Here is a 24,092-nt window from a genome sequence, read left to right as displayed (position 1 = left end):
TTGTGTCCTGTTTAATATCGGTTTCCAGTTTCGGTCACATCTATTTTTTGTCTTGTTTATTATTCTCTCAAGTTTTCGATTCCGTCTAGTTTATTTTTCGATTTCCTCTTTCATTATCTATCCTGTCTGTCCCGTCCTGTCTGGTATCAACCCCATCTGTCGGATATCAACTTGGGCAATTGATATCGATGTCGGCCTCTGGCTTCCTATCATTTCACGCCAGACTGCTGCCTAAAGTGCATGACTCCCCATTTCCCGTATAATAAAAGGCTTGTGTGAGTAACGTCACGCATTTATCTCCTGATCCTGTTCTGGTTCATAACAATTGGTTAAAAAGTGCATTTTAGAGATCTTTTTTCTCAGATTCTTCATGGCAGACTCCAATTACAAAACAAGATATTCAGTCAATCACAAATTCCATTCAACCAAAAGAACAAAACCTTTTCGCTATTCCCTGAAGAAAAGGTGAATCTCACCTCTCTCGCCTCGCTTCTTCTTGGTGCGGTCGATGTGGTCTTTGAGCTGGATGCGTACCTGCCTCTCGTTGGGTAAGTCCCTGATGAAGGGATGCTTGAGAAGCTGCTCCGTGCTGGGCCTCTGCCCGTGGCTTTTTACCAGGCAGCTCTCGATGAACAGCTGGAACTTCTTCGACCTGGCCATGTTGAAGAAACGGTCTTTTATTTTGAAGGGTTTTGTGTATCATACACTCTTGTTTAAAGGATTTAGTATGTCAAAAAAAAAAATTATTGCATTTATTCCATGGATTCCTCACCATTTCTTTGATTTGAGTCTAGGCGCAGGGTTTCGCGGGATGAGGAAGAGGGCTCTCATGGGGTGCATGTCACACAGCGCTATATGAAAATAAAAATCACTTGATTCTTGGGAAAACAGCCTTTCACTCGATGGTGACATGGTGCCAGTAAAAGCTTGAGCATGCAATATTTTCTTCGGGGCTGAGTTGACGCAATAAGTCCGAAAAATAAGTACTAAAACAGAATCATGGATTTTTTTATCTTAATTAGTGTGGAATTTATCTGTTATTTATTACTAACTTTAGTGGAGTGTATTTGTAGACTGATTCAGGAAAGGCGATTTAAGCCTGCCTTTACAAAATGGCTCATTCATTTAATTTAAAAAAAACCATCACAACATGATACAAATAGATGTTAAAATTGTATTACGGCACAATAACCAAAACATGAGAGGCACATGACGGAAAAAAAACTAAGAATAAAGGAAATAAAAAAAAATATTAATTTTCCCTTTTGCCTTGCATTTTTTTAAAAAAACTACTTTTTTGACGGCTTTTGACAATCTGTCAAAAATGCCCGAGGCAGACGTAGCAATAGCCCAAATTGTCAATACTATTTTCGGGTGATTTCTTCCACAAATTTCGAGACGTTATACATTTTTAGAATGTCTTTAATTTGGACCGACTGAATTGCCAGAACCTCTCCTCCTCCTTGTCTCTATACTGAACTGTGACGGTGAAACGAAGAACATGCTGGGAGCATGCATGCGCACTGGGTTACCAGGCAGAATTTAGGCGATAGCCAGTTTGTTAACCTTCAGGAAACTCTTAGCAGCGTGTACTGAAAAGTATTTTTGACATCGTATCATGAAACGCATTTGTAACTAGAGGCAATATTTTCCGGTTGGCGTACTTTGTAACCTGAAACTTTTGTATGTAGAGACATTCGTAAGTAGAGTTACCACTGTATTACATATATATATTTAAAAAAGAGACAATGGTACGGAAAATTCACAAATCAAATATACTGAACTCGTCTGAAAAAAAAATCAACTTGGCTAAGTAGTTTTATTTCGTATACCATTTAAATACAATTAAACACACACACAAAAAAGTATTTTACACACAATAAATGTATTGTCATGTTAGTATTTATTCTCAGAATAATTATTGTTAAAATTATCTAAAATAATTTAAGGAAATAAATATGTTGGAAAATATTTAAATTGGATGTATGTAATTGAAATACTTTATCTTTAAAAGTTATGATTTGTTCCTTGTTTTTTTCTGAATGTAAAATTATTATCGAAGTGGACTTTCTAGTGGAAGTTTTTTTATTCCATTTTTAAATTTACGTTCAGTCAAATGCAACTTCACCATGTTTACTTTGATTTCAATCCTCCATTAAATGACTCAAGCCTGCCGCTATATATAAGTGCCCTGCTGAGTTTATAGTCACTCTGCATTTGACCAATGTTTTCAGGATTTAAACCATCCAGCAATTTAATGACCAGTAGAATAATTGTTAAATCTATTCTCCAAAGCTCACTCAGCCAAGTCAAGTGACCTAACTCTAAAATACCTATTTTGTTTTCACAATGGCACCAAACAAATATAATACGTCTCTCTGGTGGATTAATCTTTTGCATGTGTGCAAAAAATCCCAGTAAAGTATTTGCAAAAATGGAAAATTAGGTCAAGGGTGCCTTGGTGTAGCCAATATTAAAAATGCATGTATAAAGGGTGCTTACGTGGAGCTCCTTCCGCCATCTCGATGGCCGTGATGCCCAGCGACCATAAATCACTCTGCAGTGAAACCAATACATTAGTCTGAATAGTGACACCCCCCCCGTAAGCATTAAACGCGTCTTATAAAATCTTGCACCTTGAAGTCGTACGTCGCCTCGGGGTTTTCGTCGCAGGCTATCACTTCGGGCGCCATCCAATATGGCGTCCCAATAAACGTGTTCCTCCTTCCAACTGTGCGGTCCAGTTGGGCTGAAACGCCAAAGTCCACTGCAAGTAGGCAGAACCAGAATACAGAGAAAACATGGGGTCAATAATTTCCACAAATATAATTATTACCAGTATTAATAGGGATGCACAATTATTATCGCACAGGTCAACAACAAAAAAAATTTTTTTTTTCAGTTGATTTACGGTGAATCTGAGCTGCCCAATCCAGAAAACACATTAGTTTTGCTCAGTCAAGTTTTTTTGAATGGCCACCTGTCGTTTTGTACATTTTTGTTCACATGTACGCATTTGCGGTGCATTTTAGAAGAAGTACTTGACTAATGGTGACACAAAATGCAATTTATTTACTCAGATTTATTTGGTTCACCATTCAGATTACAGTAATCTATGTTTCCATCCATATTCAGTGGCTACTCTACATACAAGCTAGTTACAAAAAGATTCTAGTTGTCTATTGAGCAAAGATCTTGCCAACATGCTAGAGAAAATCCAAGTTACGAGAATTTCCAGACGCTACCACTAGAGGGCCGAGCGCTCGAGGCTACTCACCGCCTACATGAGCTCGTCCCAATTAGCACGTGCGTTTCCTGTCATGCAAACCTGAAACCGTGTTTTTGTGTCAGGGTTTTTTTATCGGATTGCATCTCCTTTTTGTGATTCCTTTTGCGATCTTTGCCGTGAACGCGGTGTTCGTAGGAGTGATCATACTCCGTTAACAACCACGGACCTCCTCCATGATAATTGCTCACAATAAACCCGCATTTTATTTATCTTATAACTGCATTTTGATGTTCAATTACTATTTGAATGTGGTTATGGTGACCAGGAAGATTTTCTAGCTATTTAGGATTAACTTGGATGATTTTAGGAGGCAGAAAACAGATTAAATGGTGATCAGTTATTTCTCATTGGGAAAAATGAGTCAGAAATACAAGAAATTCAAGGAATGAGTTCGATTCAGGAACCTATTAATCTTGTATATCAAGATCCACTGTATATTATTGGCTAAACATTTTTTTCTTAAAAATCTTGCTTATAGTTTGATATGTATTCACAAAAAAATAGGCCAGAAAAATGTAAGAAATTTTGTCACTGGTTCTTGTTTTTTTTTCAAAATCAAATTAGCACACAAATTTGACCTAATGGAAAGAAATGAATACTATTTATTGAATCGGCAGTGCAAGTATTCCCTAAATCAGTTGTAAAAATCTAGACAACATTCAAAGAGTAAATAATATTCTATAATATTTAATCAGCTGGCACGAACAACCTGCTGGTGTCCTCTGTACCTCGCCATAATGTGCACAAGGCACTGGAGAACTAGCCCATCACCGGTCGGTTAGCTAAGGATGTAAGGATGTGTGCAGCGCTGTGTGATTATCTGGGCTTTTCGTTGTCAACGGAATGTTTTTTCAATTATTTTTTAGGGCGCACTCCTGCGTGTTTGTCATTGAAAGACGATTTAATTATATATATATATATATATATATATATATATATATATATATATATATATATATATATATATATATATATATATATATATAATTATATATTATATTTATGTAAAGAGACCAAACGCAGCGACAAAGTATGCACATCAGCATACTATCAACCACAAATGTGTAAAAAATACTGATTACAAAAAAACCCAGTATAAAAATCACCCCTGTCCTCATAAACTGGGAATGAATCAATAAACTATATGAACAGCAGGGCCCTAGATGCCTGTTCATCTGTTTGTTTGCGTTTTACAGCGAGGAAGTAAACATGAAAAAGTGCGCCGACCGTCATTGAAAACCTGCCTCATAAAGGGCCTTAAGAGCACGTGCGCACAAACGATTGTTGTAACATTTTACTTGAGAAGAATCCGTCGAACGAGGTTTTAACGCCACCCACCAAGTTTGACCTCGGCGTTCTCCGTCAGCAAGACGTTCTGTCCCTTGATGTCTCGGTGGATGACCTTGTGCTGATGGAGATGAGTCAAGCCCTGAACACACACAAATAGGTGCACATTTATTGAAGGTCACCACAAGCCAAGTGGAGATGATTACCAGGATGGAAAAAAGCCTCATTTCAAGAGGACCTCGTGTCCTTGTGTTGCTGACCGCCCCCTCCATAAAAGCTTTTTGTTAATCACGCCGTGAGTGATTGGGTAAATATTGTCACAACCGAAAAGGAAAGTGGTCTCAAACTGCAATTAGCCTTTTTCATCACATTGAGGGGCATTCATTTGAAGTGAAGCATTTTTTATGAGGGCTGGAAACACATTTTAAAAATGTATTCAGAAAGTATATTGGACATGCACAAATTGCGCTTTTTCTCTAATCTGAAATGTGAAAGTATATTGGACATGCACAAATTGCGCTTTTTCTCTAATCTGAAATGTGAAAGTATATTGGACATGCACAAATTGCGCTTTTTCTGTAATCTGAAATGTTATTGTAGCCACAAAATACTATTTCGAAATGTGTCAGTTATTCTCTAACTGTTGTAGAGCAAATAAGCCCAGCAAATAATGACTTCTACCTTGTTCGTTTCGGTTGGCTCGTTTTGGAATGGGTGGATCGATGGCGTCCCCTTTTGGACAGTACCAAACGAACGTACCAATTCACCACGTACCATAAGGAATTCTGATAATAATGTTCTCAGCGTAATTATGTCAATAGGAGGGGAATTCTACAATATAGAACATTACGCACATTTCTCACTTTTTGGCTTCCTAACAAGTTTAGCAATTTCAAACACCGTCACCCGATACTGAGAGTATCAGATATCTAAGACGTCACTGGCCCATAAAAAAAAGATTTGCCAGTCTCTTTTCTCCTACCTTACTGACTGGCTGGCTCGTTGCGTTTTGGCCAATCTAATCCTAAAGATTTTATAAATTAAAGCAAGATAAATCCCTACACTACATAAAGTTAGCGTATTCTAACTGCCCGGTTAAAAAAATCCCCATTTTTGTTATTTTCCGTCTTTTTTAAATCAAAATTAGAATTGTCTTTATTGTCATTAAAAACACGTTTGTAAACATAGTTAAACGAAATAAGGCTGTTGCAGGATAAACATGTAATAAATCACTTTAAATGGAAATATAAGGGTTTAAAACATGTTGTATAGGATGTATAGGCAAATATTTACTAGGTAGACTAGTTGTAAGTACAGCCAAATAAAGAAAAGTAGTGAACATACATTAGAACAATAGTTTCAAAAATGGGACTAGGAACAAAAATAACAATGTTAATTTTTCCATACATAGGCAGGAGATGTTTTTCTTTTTTTTCACAGTCTTGTGTGCTTGTTTATGGAGGTGTTGGCCCTGGAATGGTTACAATGTAAAGAACACACAATAACTGGTTAAATGTATTTGAGAAAACCCAAAGAAGATACATATAGCTATTTAAAAGCAATAAAATTGGGTCATACGCATCTCTTGAAAGGAAAAAGGGAAATACAGAAATGAAAATGTGTTTTTGCAGCAAAACATTCTGAGGGCTATATATTTTGTCACTGGAAAAAGGCAAACTATTCAATATTTAATACCAAATTAACAACTAATCATGTTATTTCTATGTTGTTACTATGTTGTTATCATTTTATTGTTATGTTATTACCAGCTTGTAAATGATAAAACTAGTGGTAAAATAGGCTCAGCCAACCACTGAAACATGCCTCTCTTAAGGGCTATGAGTGATTTGTATTTATACGTTCTAGGCCAATTCTAAAAAGAATATTGGAATAATTGCTCTTGTATTTTAAGACACTAATCATGAACATGATTTCTCATGCCAAATAGAAAATACATTTCCAAGAAAATCACAATGACCCGTAACTGATGAGATATTTTCAGAACAGGTCAGTAGGCTAATTCAGTTGTTCTTTGGGGTGTCATCAGGCATGCCGTTGGTGACCGCTGCGATATAGTGAAGAACACATTTAAAATAAAGAAAATTTTCGAACTAAAGCTTTACAGACGCTCCCCTACTTGCGACCATTTGACTTACGATAAACGGTAGATACGATAATTTTTTTCGGGATTGCGAAAAATATCCGAATACTGCTATAAGTTAGATTTAGTATTGGGCACCTTTTCCCGAGTACAGGACAGTACTGTAGTGCTTCTTCCCGCCGCTACCGCCGTGTGGCGCTGTGAGAGGTCACCCAGACTCCAACACGAAGAAAAAATCCGGATTCTACTTCCTAGGTCTTGTGGAAACATTCTATACTGTATGTCCAGCGCGCTAAGAACTTTGACATTTTTATTGTTTAATATCTCGTGCATCCATTCAATATGGTTGGTGTGAAGTGTAAAGAAGAGACGAGCCGTTTCTTTTGAAGTAAAAGTAATAATAAGAAAGCTTGATGCGGTTGAGAAAATGGTTGATCGTGTTTTTTTTCTGCCACTTATTACCACGGAGAAGGACCTCTTGAAGCGCATCTTCCAAAAGAAAGTTAAACTCATCCTTATTTGATCTTTATAAAGCATATTATTTTTTATGAAATGTTGATTTTTAGAACAAAACAATACAGTTTACTTAAACAAGCCTTAAACATACTTGTATAAACCTTTCATATAGAAAATATAGCACTGAAGCAACTTATGAGCGTCTGCTTTAATTCGATGTGAGTCTATGGGACAGTAGAAAAAAAATAGTTGGCATTTATTATTGTAGGGTGTTTATTAATTAATTTATTTCACATCTGGATCAGCGTTCTGGCAACCAACTTGACGAGTACACAAATGGAAAGAGAAATGAAGCTAAAGTACCTTAAAGCCAAAAAGGCAAGGGATCCAACAACCCATAAAAACATAATAAAAATATACATATAAGTAGGGAGGCAGCAGTAAAAGAGGGAGCAGAAGAAGTTAAAAAAAAGGAAACGGCAAGTTAAAGGTAATTAACTTGTTTACCTCTTACTTGAAGGGCATAAAATAGTCCTTAAAGGCATTTATTTGGTAATTTCTTGCAAGAACTCTCATAAAGGACACAATAAACAAAGGACTAAAAGATGTAACGAACGCTCTTTTGAATTAATATTGTCACAGAAGAAAAACCTAGTGTGAATTCCCTGCGGGAATGAATAAAGTATCTATCTATCTATCTATCTATCTATCTATCTATCTATCTATCTATCTAGTGCACTACTGGACAGAGAGATGATGCAGCAAAAGTATCATAAAGGGACAGTGTCTATTATTTGACCACTACATGTTGCTGTATTGTGTTGTTAAAGCAAAAACTTGTGCTAAAAAACACAAAGATGAATACAAACCACAGAGTTTCAAAGTGAACGTAGGACACCCTTTTCAACCATTTATTTTGTTTTTCTGGTATTCGTAGCGGGAAGATGGCTGACAATGATGTCAGCTCCCTCTAGTGTCAGCAGTAGGAAACGTATAAACTGCTTGTGGCTCTTTACCGCTACCTAGTGGCTCCCTTGGCCCTTTTTCCAAAATGTCTGAAAATGGGAAATATACGGTTTCTATAGGGGGGCACACATGACACAAATATTCCTAACATTTTCCAATGAATATAGATATATACAGTATATATATCCACTGTGTGTTGCCTTCCTTCTAAAGCTCAGGTAAAGCTTGTATTTTTTTTTTTGCGACCAATAGGGTTCTTTTAACATTTTGGATTGCCAACTCCTGCTCTAAGTCAGTGTTTCTCAAACGGTGGGTCAGATCCAAAATTGGGTCAAGGACTTGTTGTCAGTGGATCGCTATCCTTTACCTTGGCAAAATAACGGTAATAGAAAAATGTAGAAATATCTGAGGGTAATTTAAACTCCTTAACCATACCAGCTCGGTAGCCTAGATGGTAGGGCGCCCGCTTTGAGACTGGGAGGTCGCTGGTTCGAGCCTCGGCCGAGTCATACCTAAGACTTACAACATTGGTACTCACTCCTGTTTTTGCTCCCGGTTTTGACCTGTTTTTTGATCTTGACCACGTTTTTTAGGGCAATTTTGATTGTTTGGGTTCAGTGGGTGAGGTTGTTTTTGCAAAAAGTACATAATTTGAGTTTTGAAATATATGTTTATTGCTGGATTTGCAATTTTTCATTTCATATCTGTGCACGTTGTTAAAAATGGCTGAAGCAAATGAAGTTAAGTGTTTTAAGTGTTTCCTAAAAAAATGCAACCAATTGAGCATTGAATAGAATATTATTTGAGACTGGGAGGTCGCTGGTTCGCGCCTCGACCGAGACATACCTAATTGGTATAATGGCGGCGCCCTCTGGCTGCGGCTGCATCGACTCGCTACAACGGGTCAGGTGTATCGACATTTCGTTCTGTGTACATTGTTACAAAGAATGAAAATACAAAGGAAATTATTATTATTATTATTATTATTACTTGAAGTTCTTCAGTTTTGTTGGTCATTTTGTTTAAGAAAAATGTGAATACGTTATATTACATCCGGTTTAAATTGTACAATTCTTTCAATACATTTCAGAAGTGGAATTTTGTGGTGGTTTGTAATGAGAGTGGCATGGTGGGTCCTGAAGTCAGACCAGTTAAAAGCCACTGCTCTAGGTGAAGCTCATTTTATGTAAAAAAAAAATGCTAGATTTCCATCCGTCCATTATCTGCACCACTTATCCTCAGTAGGGGTGCTGGAGCCCATCCCAGCTCTCTTCGGGCAGTGGGCAGGGGGACACCCTGAACTGGTTGCCAGCCAGTCGCAGGGCACACAGAGACATACAACTCGCTTGCTCATTCAGGGACAATTTGGACTGGCCAATTAACCTGACATGCATGTTTTTGGAATGTGGGAGAAAACCGGAGTGCCCGCAGTAAACCCAGGCAAGCACGGGGAGAACATGCAAACTCCACACAGGAGGTTCGATCTCATGACCTCAGAACTGTGCCGCACACGCACTAACCACTGCCCCACCGTGCTGCCTGCAAGATTTTCAACCAATTAGTATTTTTTAAAAATGCATGTTTATATAATACTTCATGTATTTTTGCTCGTTTTATAAATCAATATTGTTTTGGGTTTTTTTATCACCAAAATTTTTACCATGCTGTCCCTTTAAAGCAAAAAACAATAATGTGTCCAACAATGCACAGTGACAAGAATAGATCATCACAAGGATGGTAACAAAGAGGTTAAAATGCACAAAGAAAAGCGAAAGAATAAAAAGACCGGCGAGATAGAAGAGAAGGGAAACGGTGAGTGTCTGATCCTCAATAACAGATGAGATTCAGCGGGGATAGCGCTGCCCTCAGCACAAACGGCCCGGATGAGTATCAGGGCGTCGCGGGACACGCGCCGCTCGCTGTCAATTACGACAGGTCGGTTATGAAAAATGAATGACGCTCACCCGGAGGATCTCTCGACAGATGTAGGCCGTCCACTCCTCCTTTAGAGAGTTGCCCTTGGTGTTCTTGATCAGATCGGTCACAGAGCCGGCGCCGCAGAACTCCATGACCAGCTGAGGAGAATAACAAGGTAGGTTAAAGACATCGCATCATTTTTGGGACAGAGTAAAAATATTAAATATGTGACAACTACTGTATATACTCACATATAAGCCTACATCAAATATGAAACAACCTCCTAGAACTGTTTTGAAATATCCACATACTAGGTTAAAGACATCGTATCATTTTTGGGACAGAGTAAAACTATTAGATATGTGACATCTATTGTATATACTCACATATAAGCCTACATCAAATATGAAACGACCCCCTAGAACTGTTTTGAAATATCCACATACTAAAAAAGAATATGTAGAAAAAAATTAAGTATGTGTTAACAATGCCCAACTGAGAGTCAATTCAAGTCATGTTTATTTGTATAACCCTTAACCACAGGAAGTCTCAAAAGGCTGCAAAGACTAAGGACTATTATTACGCCATCCCTGATCTTAAACTTACATGGGGACAAGGGGAAAACTCAAAATCCTCAGCATAAGGAAATTAGGAAACCTTGAGTAGGGGCCGCACATAACAATCCCCCATGCTGCAATGGATGTTTCAATAGCATCAACAAATAATACACTGACTTAATCAATATGAAATTTAGGTCAATTATAAGCTATAGAATATAACGTTACCCTAGATTTAAACAGTTCCACTGAGGTAGCAGATCTAATCCCAGGGGCCAGAGTATTCCTCAGCACTACACCAGACAAATAGTTATTTTCCTTGCTCTACAAAATCGATGTAGGTCACCCATAATGACTTCATCACAGCAAATTTTGCCGATAGGTGAGGGATTTTCATGCATGCACTATTCTTCAATATGTGGCTATGCGATTAGATTCAAGATGAGAGCCCTTATATTTTTACCCATTTCAAATATCCTCTTATCTTACTTTTCACAAAGCTGTTCGGGGTGGAAAACATTAGGTAGGAAGAATAGGGGGCCGAAGACAGCGCTGGGAAGTGGCGTCATTTTTTTGTTTCTATTTTTGAATGTAGCACGTAAATGGTGAAAGTAATAAGCGGCCTGCTTCTAATACAGTCGAAACGCCAACCAAAACCTAATGAAAGATGGAAAAAGTGTTTATTTGAGCGCATCTCAGGAATGTTCATACTTGCACACACATAATGAACAAGCTGACAGACACTGTAATGAGGCTACAAGTCAGGAAATGGCAGTCGCCAGTAAAAAAGTTCAAAATTTGTACAGCTCCTTTAATGAAAGGTGCACCTAAACAACGCTCTTCATTTAAATGTGTATATAATAAAGATGAATATATCAGTAAAAAGATTTTAAAAAGGCATTATCAGTAGCTTTAAGCAGCCCCTCTATGGCAAACACACACACACCATTTTACTATTTCTCAATCATTTCCTTTTTTGACTCGATCTTAGTTGTCACTGTTTGACACTTTTTCAACCCGCTTATCACTAACTTTCTAGGGACTTATTATTACAGGCAAATAAAAGGCAATAAAACACACTAAATCACAATAAAATGACATGTAGTCCCTCTCAAACACGACGATAGATTGAATAGGAAGAGATCAGGTAAGGGGTTCCCCACCGCCCCACTAAGGGTTTGTGCCCCCTACTAAAAGCCTGAATTTTTTTGTGAGTAATAATAATTGTGCCCCCCATGCATTTAATAGGCCCCCTTTAAAAGGGACTTTTGGTGACGGGTCTGGCATGAGGATACAGCAGAGCCGTGGGCCATTTGGCTAGGCCTGTCTTACGCCCCCTTGTGTTCATTTTGTTTCATGCACATGTAAGCCGACCGCCTGATTTCAGTATTGTATTATACGGTTCTAAATCTGGCTTATATGTGAGTATGTAAGGGATTTCAAAAATAAAACAGCCCTCCCTCAGACTTACAATATGTCATCTGGTTAGCAGCTAAAGTAACATTTCCCAGCTAATACCTAATGTTAGCATGCCAGATAAGACTTGAAAAACAATCTGACTCTTTGATGAAATTCCGCTTCAAATTTACCAACAGGTTATTTAGTGATTGAGGACAACAAGCTGCCATTGTTTTTCCTAACAATTTGACCAGGTTGGCGTCACATTTTTGCCAGCATTAACGGCTCATGGCTTGCCTTGTTTATTCACACACTTGCAAAATGATCTTAAGCTATAAGCGGTGTGGGAACACCATGTTTAGTAATAGGTTAAGCACCTCAGAATGTTTAATTCGTCAACAAGGGAGAAAAGAAATGCCTTCTAAATGATAGGGTTGCTTCTTTCCCCTTCCTTCCTGCTTTCCTCAGACTTTCATGCCCATTTTTCCACCTTCTTATTTTCTTTCCTCTTCCCCTATCTCTTTCCATTCATTTTCTCTATCTCCATTCTCTTATTGTTCCCCTTCTTGAACCCCTTCCTTTCCTTTGTACTTCCTCTTTACTTTCACTTTCCCCCCGTCCCTTTCCATTCCCTGCCTCTCCCCCCTTTTCTATTGTGTCTTTATTCTTTTTCTCTTACCCTTCCCATTTCCTTTCTCCTATCCGTTCCTCTTCCCTTTGTCGATCCCTTTAGGTTCCCCTTCCTTTACCTACCACTTCTTATTTTGTTTCCCCTTCTTTTATCTTATCCCACTTCCCCTCCTCCTTTTCCTTCTTCATCTCCTTCTTCCCTTTCCGATTTTTTCCCTTCCCATTCTCTTTCACTATCCTTTCCTTTCCTTTCCCTGCCTTTTATTTCCTCTTCTTCTTTGTTTTTCCCTTTCCTTATCCCGTTCCCTTCCTCTATCCCCTTCGCATCCCCTTCCCCCTTTTATTTCTCTTCCCTTTCTGTCTCCTTCCCTTTCTTCCATAGCATCCTTGTTTTCTTCTTTATTTGCTTAACACTTCTTGCTTTGTTGAATACACCCACGTCTCCCATTACCTTCAATCCATACATTTTTCCTACTTTCCAACTTTACTCCCTACCCATAATTATCCCTTATATAAGTTGAAAACAGTTTACTGCAACAATTTCTGTCCCACTGGCTATTTTGTGCTAATGACGCATCATTATTCTAGGCTCACTCTCGCCCTTCCAGTCTACATTTGAGTAAAAACAGTGCACCCATAGCTGATCGTCGATTCCTGGAGGGTTCTTCTTGATGAACGCTCCGTAGTAGGTAGCAATGTTGCGGTGGTGGCTGTACTTCTTCAGCATGTTGATTTCCGCTTTGATTTCTTCTTCTTCGTCCTGGGACATGCAAACATGAGTGCACAAATCAACTCACAGGAATATATAACTTTGGATATTTGGGGGATGACAAAAATCACACAGTTGAACAGCGGTTTGATAAGAAAGAAATAAATCGATTTTGGAAGGGGTCAAATTGGTCAACTCCCGCTGTTTTATTTCACATATGTGACCATTGGACCCTTTTCCACTGTTTGAAAGTGTACACAGTTCGGAAAGCATCCCACTTTATGTCTCACAGTCTCTCTGTGTGGAAATTCTTTCCTGCACCACTTCATTGTTGCGTTGAGTAGTGGGCGTATTCTCTAAATATAGCAAAAACCCCACTCTCCAGCTTTGCAGACACGCTTGAGACCACACTGCTGCCCTGATACCAGCAGCTAATATTACCATGGCGATAGGCCTGTCCTCATTTTCCTCGCTGCCACTGACTCATCGCTGTTAATTAGATGACACGGTGGTATAATCGTGGGAGTTGACTTTTTATGTGAGATGGTGTGTGTGTTGGGAGTTTGGGGGGAGCGTGTCGCTTACCCCGGTAACGTCCATGACCTTGATGGCTGCCAGCTGCCCAGTCTTAACATGGCGACCCTGCAAAAGGGGAAAAACATTTGAAATATTCAAAAGAAAAACTTAAATGAGAGATTGTAGATAACATCCCGGTAATGATCTGTAGGGTAAAGTTTCATTCCTTGTACCAAAACAGAGAACAAATCCAACAATTTTAGTTAGATTGAGGAGATGTAAGTCTTAAATAGTGAACTTTGGTAGACACTCAAAATAAAGAGGAGACACCAATAGAGGGAAGCCTTCAGGTAAGGAACTCCAATTCCCTTTCCATGGCCCTCCCTTGAGTCAGGTCAAGTCATTTTTATTTGTATAGCCCTTAATCACAAAGAGTCTCAAAGGGCTGCACAGGTTACACAAACTATTTTTCCAGACTATTATAACATCATCCCCTGATCTGGAACCAACATGAGGGCAAGGAAAAACTCAAAAACCTCAACATGAGGAAAATGAAGAAACCTTGAGAAGCGACCGCACATGTGGCATCCCCCTTTCAGGCTTACCAGACAGCAAAGAATGTTGCAATCACAAATAATACACAGATATTGTCCACGAAAGGTATAGGTTATTCATATGCTATGGAGTAGAAGTGTGTTTTAAGCTTAGATTTAAACATTTCCACTGAGGTTGCAGATCGGATCTCAGAGGGGAGAGCATTCCACAGCACCGGTGCCCGGATGGAGAACATTACTATTAATCAAATCTTTAAGGCAACAAAAAGAATATCAGCATAAGGGGTGGGCAAATCGAACAACAGCAACATGATTGGCCTAGAGCGACAAACAAGTGATAGTCAAAACAACTCGTGCACAATAATTGTCATAATAAGGGACTGGCATCCTAAGAAATCTCCTTTGCAGATGTACAATATTAGGCAGTAGCGCAGGAGGTAGAGCCTTGAGATCAAGAGATCGTAGTTCGAATCCCGGCTCCTCCGTGTTACATGTCGAAGTGTCCTTGGGTAAGACACTGAGCCCCTAATGCCCCCAATAAGCAGGTTGGCGCATTGCATGGTGTGTGAGTGTGGGTAAATGGGTAAATGTGAAATGTAAAGCGCTTTGGAAGTCTTCATTGACTTGAAAAGCGCTATATAAATGCAGATCATTTCATTTCATTTCATATAAGTTTGATCAATTTTGATTTTTCCACTCATGAAGAACCTTCTACCCGAGCCAGCCAGATTTTAAAGGTACTAGATGTCATCAAAAATGTTTGTTTTCTTCACGTTACACATTTGGGGTTCTAAAATGCTGTCTTAGATATTTGCCCTTATTGGGGCAATTTCTACCATATATTACAACTTCGCAGACAGTTAAATACTGAAGCTGTTTATAGTCGTAGCTTTAAACCAAAATGCCTATCTTTTTACTTCATTTTGAACATTACTCAAACATTTCTTTTTGTCTTCTTGTATGATTGAAACAACACCCCAAATTTGTTTTTTACAAGTTAAACGAGTTGCGGTTCATTTGAGCATTTTATTTTAATTATCTCATTTAAGTCATCGTTTTTGGTAATAATTTTAATACACAATATTTACTGTGGTATTTGGATAATCTAGAGGAGATTAAATATGTTTCTTCGAAAAGAAAATGAATTCTGAGTAATTAAAACAAAGCAGCTAAAATGAAAACTGAAAAATAAATAAAATATTTTTAAAACCCTACAAAATAAATTCTAGAATATTATTTAGAAAATTTAAATATTATATTCTCTAAAATAAAACATTATCAACTGACTCTGATACTGACTCGACATTGTGCTCTATGTTACTAGGTCAACAGGATGTCCGACATTCATTTGATTGGTCAGCCAAGGAGGAAACACGACTGCACGAAGTGGGCCAGGGGTATCGGAGACGCCTCATCGAGGTTAGGGAGACGCCTTGAGGTGTGCTGGAAGCAGAATGGGGTCAAAGCTGATGAAGCTAATGAGGCTAAATATGCTGCAACCATAAATTCCCTATTTTTATTCGTGTTTGTAATACTGATTTGCTGATTAGGGCTTTAATTTTTCACGTAACACGCTGTTCAAATAGTGTAAACTCAGGTTGAGATGGAGACATAACTTTTGAATTTTTAAAACATTTAAAATTGCTAGCACAAAATGTATGTGTGTGAGTGACTAGCAGTAAGCATCAGCTGCTGTATGAGTGTTTTTTAAGCTGTGATGCTTACCAAGTGCTTCTTTTTACCATGTACGCCATACATGGTAAAAAGAAGCAATTTTTTGAAATAAGAAGGGGCCGTTCACGTGCTCCAGTTCTGCCTCGCTGCCCATTGTATGGGCTAAGTTAGTAAGTACCCTACGGTAATCTCTCAACTATTGTGGTTAATGGGAATTAGAGCCTTATACAATATGTAAAATTTTGTGACGTAGCGCCTGTCCGTTTTTAACATGTGCTCTGCCAGTCTCTGCAATGAGCAATATGCTGTCAGAGATAATGGAATGCAGCTGCACGGGTGCTGTTCGTTTTAGGCGGAAAGAGTGGGAAAAATACAGCCATATATGACAAGAATTCTCTCTCTCAGCAATAGAGATTGTGATAGATTGCCGCCAAAAAAGTGCGGTTCATTTTTGATAGGCCACAACAGCGTGTTGCAGGGATTTGAACCGAAAAAGAAGCATTCTGCTAGCTGCTGCTTTCAGCAATGGATGGGAGAATCAAACGTACGTTTCATTTTAAGAAGGCCAGAGCGGCACGCATCCTGAGGAAAGGCACTTATGCCAGTGCCACAGCAATATGGTATTGAGGATAATGGATCGCGGCCCCTCGAGTTCAGTATATTTTGTATTTTAGGCGGAAATAGAGTAATGGCAAAAACAGCTGCCGGGTCTGACATAAGTGCGCACTGCCATTCCTCGCTCCCAGTAATATGGGATCAGGATAAGGGCCGAACAAATACAGTTCACTCTTGTTAGACAGAACAGCAAAAAATATCACCTAGGCCCGAGAAAAATGTACTTTGCTTGCCCCCATTCACAACAATATATGATAAGGGATAATGGATCGTTTTTCTTTTCTTTTCAATCTTGGATGCATCGAGGCCGCAATAGATAGATAGATACTTTATACATCCCCGCAGGGAAATTCACATTTCCAGCAGCATCCCTTTGCTGAGAACAATACAATAATAAGCAAAAGGAATACAATATACAATATACAAATATTGTATACAAAAATGCACGAAGCGTGAAATAGCAAGTGATTTCAGTAGAGTTTTAGATTTTTCTTAAAAATCACTTTACTGAGATCATGGGATTCCTCAATTGACAGTTTTGTTGTTGACAAGTAAAAATGGTGTATGGGTGTCCTGATTTATAATGTTGTAAATGGAACAGTATGTACAAAACAAGGACAAAACTGCTCAAAAGCAGATGGCGTTGTGGGGGTTTGACTCCAAAGTGACCCCTGGGGGCTCCCACCCAAGGGTCACTGCGACAACGCGCCAAAGCGGAGGGTGCTGCCCCAGTTAAAAGAGCAGCATGTTGGAAAGTTCAAATACTAATCCATTCATTCATAAAAAATGTCTATCGTCATTGCATGAAAAACAACAAAATATAAAGGAAGACCAGGAGCTTAGTGGGACAACACCTGAATATCATCATGAGATTTTTGTTGATAAAACAACCAATCTTGTGCCACTATTCTGTCGGAATTTTTTCAGACTGTATAGTGTTTTATTTCTATTTTGTTAATTTCTCCTGGTGTTTTCGCACCCAGCCACTTGTGCAGTGTTTTTGAAGCAGAGTGGAAATGTCTAATGTGCTGCCCGAAATTGTCCAAAAAGAAGAGAAAAATTCTTATAGCTAAATTATCTTCCGTCTGTCATACATTATTGTCACGGTTGCCATGGCGCCCAATTGGCCCCGCCCGTGTGGCGCCAGCTGCGGCTCATTGACAGCTTGGCTTTCCGTCTATTTAAGCTCAGTGCTCTCACTCTTCCTTTGTCAATCCGTCAACGAACCTCTGCCCCGCAAGACGTGGGTTTTGACTTGGTCCTGTTTCCTGTTGGTATTTCCTGTATGGAATTGTTCCCGTTTATTTGGTCCTGTTTAATATCGGTTTCCAGTTTCGTTCCTGTCTAGTTTGTCCTGTTTAATTTCGATATCCTGTTTTGATAACAGTCCTGTCTGTCCCATTCTGTCCAGTATCAACCCCATCCGTCCGATATCTGCTCGGGCAATTGGTATCGATCTCTCGTCGGCCTGTGGCTTCCTATCATTCCACGCCAGACTGCTGCCTAACGTGCATGTCTCCTCATTTCACGTAAAATAAAAGGCTTGTGTGAGAAACGGCACATATTGGAGTCCTGATCCTGTTCCGGTTCATGACAATTATTTAAATTATAATGATCGAAAATAATCTGCTCAGCAGGTACTCCAGGTAAATATTTGTATTTGAAGACAACATTTGATATTACGGTGCACATTTAGAAATATTTAACCTATTTGACAGTGTAATTATTACATTTAATATGAATTATTATTATTATTATTATTCATTATAATTATCATTATTATTATGACTATTATTACAATTATATCATCATTAATTGTCTTTCTACTAGAAAAGATTTTTAATTATTTCATGTGTTTTGTTTTCTTTTTTAACCATAACAAAAAGTTAGAAATGTATTTTATTTGTATTCAATTAAATTTTACACTACATACTCTACATTTTCGACTACTTACCATTGATTGTCTTGGCAAATTGAATAATGTAAAAAAAAAAAACTAAACATGAACTAATTTAGTAATTTTGAAATGTATTAATACATTGGAATGTAGTATAATATTTTTTCAAATAATTTTATCATTTAAAATACGGTTAAAAACTCTTTTAAAACAATGCCTTGGTATTTTTACAATTAAAAAACATTTAACAAAAGGACGAATAAAGTTATTTTTCATCTTAAGGAAAGATCCTCTTTATCAAGGCTGGTTTCAGTATTAAATGGGAAAACTTCATGAAATCAGAGATTAAGCATCAACAGCTTCACATAAGTGACAAAAATCATTGAGAACAGTCGAACTAAAGCTAGCAGGATTTCAATGGTTCTCGTTTTCTCACGCTCAAAGAATCTGCGAGAAGAAAATCTCAACAAGAATTGCTCATTAGGATCAGAATGCCCCAGTTCCAAGGGGACAAGGGATAGCTTTGTTGCGGCCGACAAAAGGAATTGCAGCCTCTTAGCAGCCAGACCTCACTTGACTCGAACCTTACCCAGATCGATCCTGTTTTTGGCAGAACCGACAGTTTCCCCAAAAAACAAAGCATAAGGTCTTTTGTGAGCAATGAGACACATTTCACCTGATTTATTCTTTGTTGAGAACATTAAAATATTGGTAGTAGTGTATAAAGAACTAGAGAATTCAATTGACAGAACACCAAATGAACAACTTTGTAAACAACACAATTTGCCTTGACTACCAATCTTCTCCCGGTCTGCAAACACCAGAGCGGTGGTAGGGAAGGCCCAGCAGCGACTCCATTTCCTGAGAGTGCTCAGGAAAAATCATCTGAAACAGCAGCTGCTGGTGTCCTTTTACAAAGCCACAGTGGAGAGCATTCTAACATACTGTGTGGCATGCAACACAGCCCAGAGAATAATTGGTTGCTCTCTACCCAGTCTGGAGGACATTGCCTGCTCTCGCTATCTCACCAGAGCAGAAAACGTAATCAAGTACTTTTCTTTACCCTGGCCACCACCTCTTTGACCTGCTGCCTTCCGGCAAGCGCTACAAGTCACACAAAACAAAAACAAACAGACTCGGAGACAGTTTCTTCCCCAGAGCCATTACCACCCTTAACACACACCGCACAACAAACTGAAACTCTTGCAAGCACACTACCTCATACAGATGTAAAATTGTATTCATGCCTATGCTCACTTTGCACAATGTTGACTATTTTTTGCACAATGTTGACTATTTTTGCACTTAACGCATATTGCACTAATACGATCCCAAAACTGTATGTGACATCCTACATGCCCACATTTTTATTTAATTTAATTATAACCTTATCTTCTTTATTCTTTTATATTGTGTAAATTATAACCTTCTCTTCTTTGTTCCTTTATCTTCTTTGTTTTCTTCTATCCTCACTGTTAAATGTGAAACTGGAGTGCCACGCCCAATTTCGTTGTCACAATATGTACAACCCATTTTGTAACAATGACAATAAAGGTATATTCTATTCTATTCTATTCTCAGAAAAAAACGTATTAAATTCAATACGAGTTTGAAAAGCATTCATAAAGTGTCGATTTGCGGATTACGAAAAGTAAAACTCTAAAAGCATTTACATCCGTCCAAATCTCTGACATGGACATGTCCTCAGTGTGACCTTGAGACCTTCAGAATCAAAAGCTTCATGCAAATGTTCTGCTGCCAGCTTTGCCTGGCTTGAAATTCACGTTGCTAGTTGCCAGATGGAACAGGGATGACACTCGCCGGGGAGCAGGCCTCCACCAAGGCCAGACAACCTCAATTTGGACTGGCATCAAATGATCTTCTGTCATGCAAACTCGCCACCTGAATCTGCTTTTAAAGAGTTTTTTTAAAGAGTTTTTTACAGTCCTTACATTGTTTTAATGTAGAAGAACAGGAATACTTTTTATTGGAAGCAGCTAAGTCAAATGAGGAGAGAGAGGAAGCAAATTAGAGGGAAAGAGTGACTAAGAGATAGATAGACAGAAAGACAGACAGAGGGACAGATAAACAGAGAAATGGGAAAAAACACAGGCAGGGAAGAGACAGAGAGAGATTGAGGGACAGAAAGAGAGAGAAACAGGAGAGAGAGAAAGACAGGGAGGGAGAGGAACGAAAACAGACTGTAAAAGAGCAAGAGGTAGAGTGAAAGAACAAAGGAGAGAAACACAGACAGACAGAGTAACAATGAGAGAGAGACACAAAGGAAGAGAAAGAGACTAGGGGATCAAGACGACAGATGGACAGAGACAGTGTAAAAAAGAGAGAGAGAAGTAAAGAGAGACAGACAGACACAGAGGCACAAGAACACAGGGACACAGTAACAAAGGGAGAAAGACGGGGAAGAAGAGGAACAGGGAGGGAAAGATAGAGAGGGGAAGGGAGACAGACAGGGGAGACTGCAAGAGGAGATGGGAGAGAGCAAGATAGAGACGGAAAGAGAGGAAAGCGAGAGAGCAAGAGGGAGAGAAAGAGACAGGGATAAAGAAAGCTCGACAGGGAGACAACCACAAAGAGAAAGGTGAGGAGACAGGCAGAGATAGAGAGAGGAAGAGACAGGGACAGATAGAGACACAGAGAGAAAAAATGAGAGAGAAATAGAGAGAGGGAAAGAGACAGAATGAGACAGTGACAAAGAGAGAATGGGAGAGAAAAAGACAGAGATAAAGAGAGAAAGAGACACAAGATGGGCAAATGGGGAGCTGCAGGGGAGAAAGAGCGACGGGCAGGGCGAGACAGTGTCAAAGAGGATAGAGAGAGAAATAGAAAGAAGAGTAAGACGGACAGACAGGGAGAGAAAGAGCAAGACAGGGAGGGAGAGCGACAGTGAAATAGAAAAATCAAAGGAGAGACAGAGACAGGGAGAATTATCAATAGACAGGGAGAGAGAGAGAGACAGGTAGGGGGAGAAACAGAGAGCAATAGCGCCCAAGAGTGAGGGATATGAAGACTAAAGACAAAGAGAGATGGAAAAAAAACAGAGAAAGCGAGACAGAAAGCGTGCGAGAGAGAGGCAGAGATAGAAGGAGAGATACAGGCAGAGAGAAAGAGGGATTGGAGGAAGAGGGAAAGAAAGTGAGACAGTGAGAGATCGAGAGGCAGGGAGACAAAGAGAAAGGGAGACAGGGAGAGTTACTATTACGTTTATTCCATGATATTAGAGGCTCAGTCTAAAATTTAAACGTCTGCCTTTCATGTATTCAAAGACACTGATCAGCCTAGTTAAAAATCAAGTTTCATAGAAAATTACAATGAACATCACAGGTGACCTTTTTTCAGCTGGCACAATGTTGGTTATACTAAATGGGAAAGAAAATATATTTAACAAGCAGCTCTTGGATTTAATTACATTTTGCCGTCTACAATAAAGACACATATTGCAAAATGGATACCAAGCAGTATCAATAATGGCAAGTGGCTTAGATGCTCATCCCCATCCTCTGCCAGTTTGCGACTCTCTGACCTAAATCTGCAGTTTTTTTTCCTGTTGATTCCCTCTCATTATCCAACCCTCTTAGTCTTAACCTCTCTTTCTGCCTTTCATTATCGCCGGCTTTCCAGTTTGAAAATGCCTCGCTCACGAGCGGGACCAAGGATTCCCGCGAAAAAGCCTCGGGCTTGAAGCGCGACGGGCAGATGCGACGCGAGGTGTCCGTCTCTTATTGTGACTACTTGTGTGCAGACGGGCAAAACAAAAACGAACGCAGCTGCTTCCACCCTTGAGCGCCGCCAACTTATCACGGCAGCCACAACAATCTTGAATCCGTTGGTGTTATTGTTGATCACAAACCTACCAAAAGCTACGGCAGGCGGGCCAGGTGTATTAGCGCGATAAGGAAGCCGATCGGAAATGCGTGTTTCGCTCGGATGGTCGCGCTTGTGAAGCAGACGGCAAACTGATAGCATGCTGATATCTAATCAGCCGGGGGGGTGACCGGGTCACAAGGGTCGATAACGCCACAGTCAGAGAATAAAAAGAGGTACTGTAAAATTCGGACTATAAGTTGGCAGTAGCTCAGGAGGTAAAGCGTTCGTTTTGGGATCAAGAGGTCGCAGGTTTCATTCCCGACATCTCCGTGTTACATGTCGAAGTGTCCTTGGCAAGACACGAAATTCCTAATGCCCCTGATAAGCAGGTAGTTGTCTGACGCTGCTATCGGTGTGTGAATGGGTAAGTGTGAAGGACATTGTTAAGCGCTTTGGGAGGTCTTCAGTGCTATATAAATGCAGAACATTTACATATACAGTGGAACCTCGGTTCTCGACCATAATCCGTTCCAGAACCCTGTTCGAAAACCAATTTGTTCGATCACCGAAATCATTTTTCCCATTAAAAATAATGTAAATCGTTTTAATCCGTTCCAACACCCTGAATGTTTACCTCGAATGTTCAACGTATACAGAGCTAACCGTACGTTCGCGTTATCGTAATCTTCCGTACGAAAGATTACGCTAACATGAACGTTTAAAAATAAAAAAATCAGGTCGTTTACAAGTCATTTAGCACCCGGGTCTCCACAACAAGTGGTGAGCGGCTCAGTGGAAAGGGGGCTCCGTTCCAACACCCTGAATGTCGGGCTCCGTTCTAACACCCTGAATGTTTACGTTGAATGTTTAACGTAAAGATAAATCTAACCCTGGCTAATCGTACGTTCGCGTTATCGTAATCTTCCGTATGAAAGACTACGCTAACATGAACGTGTAAAAATAAAAAAAAGGGCTAAAACACTTAGTACACCTATATTAAAAGCGAAAGCAAAACGAAGCACGTCCGCACGCGATAACAATTGGTCACGAAAAGAGCGATCTACACCCGTACGCCACTCAGCATGGCACCCTAGCGTACGCACTCACGCATTACCGGCGTTCGAACTCCGATTTTTTGACTGAACAGCGAAGCAAGAATTTCTCGAAATTTTGGGTCGGACTCCGATTTGTTCGAACTGAGAGTTCCACTGTACTCACGTATTTGTTTATTAAAAATCTGGTGGCCCACCAGCGGAACGTTAAGGGATTAAGGCACCATATATTAATACTCTTTCTATGTACCATCTTTCTTTGTAAATGTCTCATGTTTTAATGCTGGTACATGTGGCTTAAAGTCAGGTGTGGCTTATGTATGTAGAAATTGTTTTTTTTTCCTTTAAAAATGTACTGGGTGCATCTAATAATCAGGTGTGCCTTATAGTCTGAATTTTACAGTAATTTACTGTTCTAAAATCTTATCCCTAACCCCTAACTTAATCCTTACCCTAACCCCTAACCTTGATACCTTATCCCTCTTACCTAATCCATTAACCATAACACCCAACCCCTTAACCTTAACCTTAACCCCACAAACCCTTCTAGCACATCTTTAACCCTAAATTTTAACAATTAAATCTTAACTCTAAACCCTAACGCTTTTAACCTATTAAACCCTTATCTGCATGCAGCTCTTTAGCGCCA

General features: G+C 39.3%; 1 protein-coding gene across 12 annotated transcripts in view; it reads right to left on the bottom strand.

Annotated features, from left to right (window-relative positions):
• LOC148351914 (traf2 and NCK-interacting protein kinase-like) overlaps positions 1–24,092 on the bottom strand; it is a 107,432-nt gene that overhangs the window by 36,119 nt on the left and 47,221 nt on the right. For all 12 annotated transcript variants that reach the window (XM_088354696.1, XM_088354704.1, XM_088354699.1 and 9 more), the window contains exons 3-10: positions 13,896–13,952; positions 13,236–13,361; positions 10,064–10,174; positions 4,628–4,718; positions 2,637–2,767; positions 2,503–2,557; positions 773–851; positions 477–652 (exon numbers count right to left, since the gene is read on the bottom strand). In XM_088354696.1, coding sequence (XP_088210822.1) covers positions 477–652; positions 773–851; positions 2,503–2,557; positions 2,637–2,767; positions 4,628–4,718; positions 10,064–10,174; positions 13,236–13,361; positions 13,896–13,952 — 826 coding nt within the window. The remainder of the gene's footprint in view (positions 1–476; positions 653–772; positions 852–2,502; positions 2,558–2,636; positions 2,768–4,627; positions 4,719–10,063; positions 10,175–13,235; positions 13,362–13,895; positions 13,953–24,092) is intronic.

The sequence above is a fragment of the Urocampus carinirostris genome, chromosome 15 (genome assembly GCF_059441175.1).
Source record: "Urocampus carinirostris isolate Australia breed hairy pipefish chromosome 15, RoL_Ucar_1.0, whole genome shotgun sequence".
NCBI lineage: Eukaryota > Metazoa > Chordata > Actinopteri > Syngnathiformes > Syngnathidae > Urocampus > Urocampus carinirostris.
This window is presented reverse-complemented; position numbering and strand designations above follow the sequence as displayed.